This window comes from Octopus bimaculoides, chromosome 6 (genome assembly GCF_046866305.1).
Source record: "Octopus bimaculoides isolate indiv1 chromosome 6, ASM4686630v1, whole genome shotgun sequence".
Classification (NCBI taxonomy): domain Eukaryota; kingdom Metazoa; phylum Mollusca; class Cephalopoda; order Octopoda; family Octopodidae; genus Octopus; species Octopus bimaculoides.
The window spans coordinates 106,403,212-106,409,679 of record NC_142933.1 but is presented as its reverse complement, the minus strand read 5'-3'; the positions used below and the strand labels follow the sequence as shown (position 1 = coordinate 106,409,679).

Here is a 6,468-nt window from a genome sequence, read left to right as displayed (position 1 = left end):
GGTGGGTGTTATATATATGCATATATATATATATATATATATATATATATATATATCAACAATTGCAGCACACGATCTCAGATCAGGTCACTTGCTATGCAAGTACATCTCCGTAAATACACACACACACACACACACACATATATATATAATATATATATATATATATATATATATATATATATATATATATATATATATATATATATATATATATATATATATATATATATATATATATATGTATGTATGTATGTATATATATATATATATATATATATATATATATATATAAATGAAATGATAATAACTATTTACAAAAATCACAGAAGTATTAATATTTATATTTTTTAATCAAAGTATTGTTTAAAGCTTTATTTAATCTTTATAAAATATCACAGGAACAGACGGGCGGAACAGGGGTACCATTGGACATTTCAGTCTAACTCTTTTCGTGACGAACAAAAGTTCGTTTCCCTATGATATTCTTATCAACCGCTTCCAACGTCTACAAAAATAGAGAAAAAAACACATAAAATACAATGGTATATTACATATAATAATAATAATGATAATAATAATAATAATAATAATAATAATAATAATAATAATAATAATAATAATAATAATAATAATAATAATAATGATGATGATGATGATGATGATGATGATGATGATGATGATGATGAAGATGATGATGATGATAATAATAATAATAATAATAATAATAATAATAATAATAATAATAATAATAATAATAATGATAAACGTGGATCTTTTGGTTGTAAAGATCAGCTACTCATCAATGAAATGATCTTAGAAGATTGTCACAAATGACACAAAAACTTGTCAATAGCCTGGGTAGACTATAAAAAAGCTTTTGATAGCCTACCAGATAGTTGGATTAAGAAATGTCTGGAAATGTATAAAATAGCACCTTCTCTGCGAAACTTCTTGTCTATAAGTATGAGATCATAGAGAACCATACTGACTTTGAACAATGACAATGAATCTCTAAATGCTGGTGATGTAAGAATTTCATGTGGAATTTTCCAGGGTGACTCACTATCACCACTCCTCTTCTGTCTAGCCCTAATACCACTCTCAAAATTGCTCAATGATGCACAGTATGGTTATAAAATATTTGATAAAAATATAAATCATCTCATTTACATGGATGATTTAAAGCTCTTTGCAAAAAATGACCAACAACTCAAGGGCTTACTAGCGATTGTTAAACAATTCAGTGATGACATCAGGATGCAATTTGGCCTCGATAAATGTGCATAAGCTACCTTTATCAAAGGAAAAAGGACAGAAACATCTAACGTTAACCTTGAACAGCAGAATTTTATAAAAGAGTTAGAACCAGCAGAGAGCTACAAATACCTAGGGGTAATTGAAGGAGACGGAATCAAACATTCAGTGATGAGAGGAGAGGATCAGAAGAGAATGTTATTGTAGGGTGAGAGCAATATTCAAGACAGAGCTGAATGCAAGAAACAAGATCGAAGCGATCAATGCTTTAGCCATACCAGTCGTGACTTACAGTTTCAATATCATTAACTGGTCAATTACTGAAATACGTAATCTTGACAGAAAAATAAGAAAACTTGGCAATGCATAGAATGCACCACCCTAAGGCAGATATAGAACGACTTTATCTGTCAAGTAAAGAAAGAGGCTGTGGACTTTTACAACTGGAATTTACAATGAAGATTGCCACAATTGGCCTGGACACCAACCTCAAAAACTCTGAGGACTGGATGTTAAAACTTGTCTCAAAACATGAAAACAAGAAAGCATCATACACAGTAACAAAACAGGAAAAGGAATATCTAAGTGAATTCCAAATACAACAAATCCTAGAATTATGCGTACTGGAAACATGCATAGAAAAGCTAAGCGCATGAAAACCCGTGCTAAAACTGCTGCCTTAGATATTCTGACCAATAAATGGCAAGAAAAACCTCTCAGATGATTCCGAATCTGGACTTAGATTTTCTCTATGATTTCCCGTTTATATGCTTTTGAGCAGACACACACACGGCACGATTACGGACACACACGCGACTTCTTCTTTGATGTCCACACACACACACACACACACACACACACACACACACACACACACACACACACACACACACACACACACGTGCACAGCTACGGACATTTATCTCTTCATAAATCCAGTGTTTCTATTAAGATATCAAGATTCGTGGATCTTTACAAATTTTAGATATCTTCCTCTTGCATTTTTCTCGTGTGCGTGTGCGTGTGTGTGTGTGTGTGTGTCTGTGTGTGGTGTGTGTGTGTGTGTGTGCATGTGTGCGCGATGCATATATATGCATGTATATATTAATGTGTGCGAAACTTTGGGTGTGTGTGTATATATATATGTATACATATATGTATATGTATATACATATATGTGTATATATGTATGTATGTGTATATATGTATATATGTATATACATATATATATATACATATATATACATATAAATTAAATCTGGAGAATCTGCAAGAATAGATGCAAGCGCTAATTTATAAAAACATGTGACATATTAATAAAAATCTGTAAATGTACAACCATCCAGGTATCTGAGTACCTTATTATTTTTTCTAATGTACAATTCACATACAACACCTCCAAGCCTTCTAATAAACATATATATATATATATATATATATATACACACACATATATGCATGTATGTATATACATATATATACATATATGTACATACATATATATATACATATATATGTATATATATATATATACATACATATATATATATATATATATATATATATATATATATATATATATATATATATATATATATATATATATGCATGTATGTACACATACACACACACAGACACACACACGCACACACATACATACCCAGATATGGAAATATCTTATTCTCAAGCGCATAACTGTAATGGTGAATAGCACAAATAGAATAAAAACATCCTTATATTGCAGAAAAATTTGTTAGCGGCCATACATACATGCACACATACATACATACTATATATATATATATATATATATATATATATATACACGCATATATATATGATATATATATGTATGTATACATATATACAAATATATATATGTATGTGTGTATAAGTTCATATGTGTGCTTGTGAGATTCGTTATGTATTTCTATACTTGCGGTTTCGTTTTTACGCGTTGTGACTATATATGTGACAATTACATTGTTTTGCTAACAACCTTAGCTCAGCAGATTGCAACAGAAATCTTCCATTACTGTCACAGTCTTGGGATTAGGTGCCAAACTCTACATTGGCTTTTATGCTTAATCAAGGAGATTACGTAAAAAACAACGACTACAACAACAGGAACAGCAACAACGCTAAACCACGAGACCGTTAATATATCTACAAGAACAAAAGAAAAAGAAAAGGGAAATGACAAAAGCAATAATAAGAACGAAAAATAACAACTACAACAACAAAAATAGGAATGAATAAATAACAAGAAGAAGAAGAAGAACTGCAAAATGGCTGCTATCAAAAACGGCAAACAATAGCAGCGTCACCATAATTAACACCACTGCCAGCCGCAGCTTCAGCATCCCCCACCCCACCGACCCAGCTGTAGCAACGGCATCGGCACCATCGGCAACACAATACCACCACCACCACCACCACCACCACTATCAGCAGCAGCACCACCACCACTACTACCACCACCACCACCGCCACCACCACCACCACCATCACCGCCACTACCACCGCCACCACCGCCACCACAACCACCTCCGCCACCACCACCACCACCACCACCACCACTACCACTACTACTACTACTACTACTACTACTACTACTACTACTACTACTACTACTACTAATAATAAGAAGAAGAAGAAGAAGAAAATCAACTACAGCAACAACAACAACATCAGCAACAATTACTACATGATGAATTAACAGTATAAATATGAGCGGCAACAAAGAAACGAGGCTAAGATGAAAGTATGATAAGGAAAGCGGACAGAAGCAGAGAGAGAAAGAGCGAGGGAAAGAGAGAGAGAGAGAGGGAGAGAGAGAGAGAGAGAGAGAGAAAGAGAGAGAGAGAAAGAAAGAAAGAAAGATAGATAGATAGATAGAGAGAGAGAGCTAAGTAAATGATAACAATAACAATAATAAATATTAATAAGAGAATCGGCTTTGAGACAACAGTAATAACAACCAAGACCGATGGAGAGCTGCATTGGCAAGGGCGATAACTGCTGGGTGTCGAGAGAATGGGAAAAGGCAGGAAACGTATAAATCGCCATTTATAAAACACATTCATATTCACACACACACACACACACACACACACACACACGCACGTGTATAGATGTAGATACATACAAGCAATATGTGTGCGCGCGCGCGCATATATACATACATACACACACAAACAGGCGTGCGCGCACACGCACATATAAATATATATATGCATAAATATATATATATATATATGTAAATGTATATATATATATATGCGTTCATGTATAATATATATATATATATATATATATATATATATATATATATATATGCATATATACATACACAGATCAGATACATACGCTCACGCACACACATACACACGTGCATATACATGAATATGTTCACACATCGTAAAAAGGATTAGTAGGAAAGGATATGTTAAGATTGGGGAAAAAACAGGGAGAGCTAGAGATAGAGAGAAAGAGAGAGAGAGAGATACAAAGAGAGAGAGAGTGAGAGAGAGAGAGAGAGAGAGAGAGGAAGGCTTAGAGAAGTGGTTTATGTATAATGAAAGATGATGTGCGACAGAAAGAAATGAAAGGAGGTTGAATAACATGAAGATGATAAGAAAGTGTGATCGAAGGAGAGATGGTAAAAAATAGGGTATATTTGATCGATAGATAGGTAGATTGATGGATGGATAAATAGACACACAAATAGATAGATGGATAGAAAAATAGATGGATGAAAGAATAGGTAGAAGGAAAGATAGATGAATGGGTAAAGAGACAGGTTGATAGACACATGGACAGAAAGATGGCTGATTAGGTTAATAGATACATGGATAGACAGACTTACAGACAGACAGATGGATAGATAACCTTCTTTATTGGCCACACAGGGCTGAACTCAGAGGGGACAGATACAAACCTAGAACTTTTCTTTTCGAAAATGAAAAGAAAAAAAAAAAAGGAGAAAAAAAAAATGTAAAATTCCGATCAAAAGGGATCGGGGTAAAAAATCGATCAAAAGGGATCGCGTATCACAAAAGAGTTTTAGAAATGTAAAAAGTAAGATTAGGTTTATCCGTGGAAAGAGAAGCCTACGGAAAAGACCACGGTAACCTCAGGCAGGGAGGGAATAAACACGTGCTCTCTCTCTCTCCCTCTTTCTTCGATTTACAGGATCATGCTCGAAGTGGTTTCGTCGCTCGCTCGCACGCACCATCTTTGCTACATTCACCCACCTTTTAATGAAACTTTCACGAGACAAAACCTGTCTCTCCATTCTCACCTTCCTTTTCAAGTGGTTCTTGAAAAAGTTAACGAGCGATTGGCCAGAGAGGTAAGTGTTTGTCTCTAATCCTTTCGCTCGTGTCCACCACACACATTCTTTCACCATGGCCACCAGTACGATGAAGACTGCTTTGCTTTCACCGTTGAGGGAAGGTGGCGGAGTAATTGTCACGATAGACTCGGCCGAGGTAGATACACAGGTAGATAGAGAGAGAGAGAGAGAGTGAAAGAGAAAGCGAGAATTGACAGGTAAGAGCAAGAAATGGATACAGAGAGAAGGCGAGATGGCGGAAGAAAGTGTTTTAGTAAGACGAGTTAAAGGACAAAGAACCAATGGGTTATTTTTTTTTATCTTTCAATGACTGCGGCGATGCTGGAGCACCATCTTTAAGGGTTTGGTCGAACAAAACAACCCCAGGAAATATTTTAAATCTGGGAACTATTTATTCTACGAGGATACGAACCGCTGAGTGACAAGGAACGCAAATAAACCAACAGCGGTTACCAAACTGACAGTGACTGTTAAGCGGGGACAGACACAACACAAACACTAAGACACGCGAATAAGCATCAGACGTCACTGTTTCTTACTGTCATATTCCCTATCAAGGCATTGATCGACACGTGGTTTGGTGGAAAGGACTTGCCTAAGATGCCGCGCCATAGGACTGAACCCAAACCTACGTGATTGCAAAGTGAGATTCTTAACCACGCAGCTATGCCAACGCCCATCTATCTATCTATCTATCTATCTATCTATCTATCTATCTATCTATCTATCTACCTAGCTACACACACATACACACTCTTTTATTCTTTTACTTGTGTCAGTCATTTTGACTACGGCCCTGCTGGAGCATCACCTTTAGTCGAACAAACCGACCCCAGGACTTATTCCTTGTAAGC

At 35.2% G+C, this 6,468-nt stretch overlaps 1 protein-coding gene across 1 annotated transcript in view; it reads right to left on the bottom strand.

Annotated features, from left to right (window-relative positions):
• Window positions 1-334: 334 nt before the first annotated feature.
• Window positions 335-6,468, bottom strand: part of LOC106873094 (fatty acid-binding protein homolog 6) — a 59,815-nt gene continuing 53,681 nt past the window's right edge. The window contains exon 5 of the mRNA XM_089353286.1: window positions 335-508. Within this exon, the coding sequence (XP_089209412.1) occupies window positions 443-508 (66 nt within the window). The 3' untranslated portion in view covers window positions 335-442. The remainder of the gene's footprint in view (window positions 509-6,468) is intronic.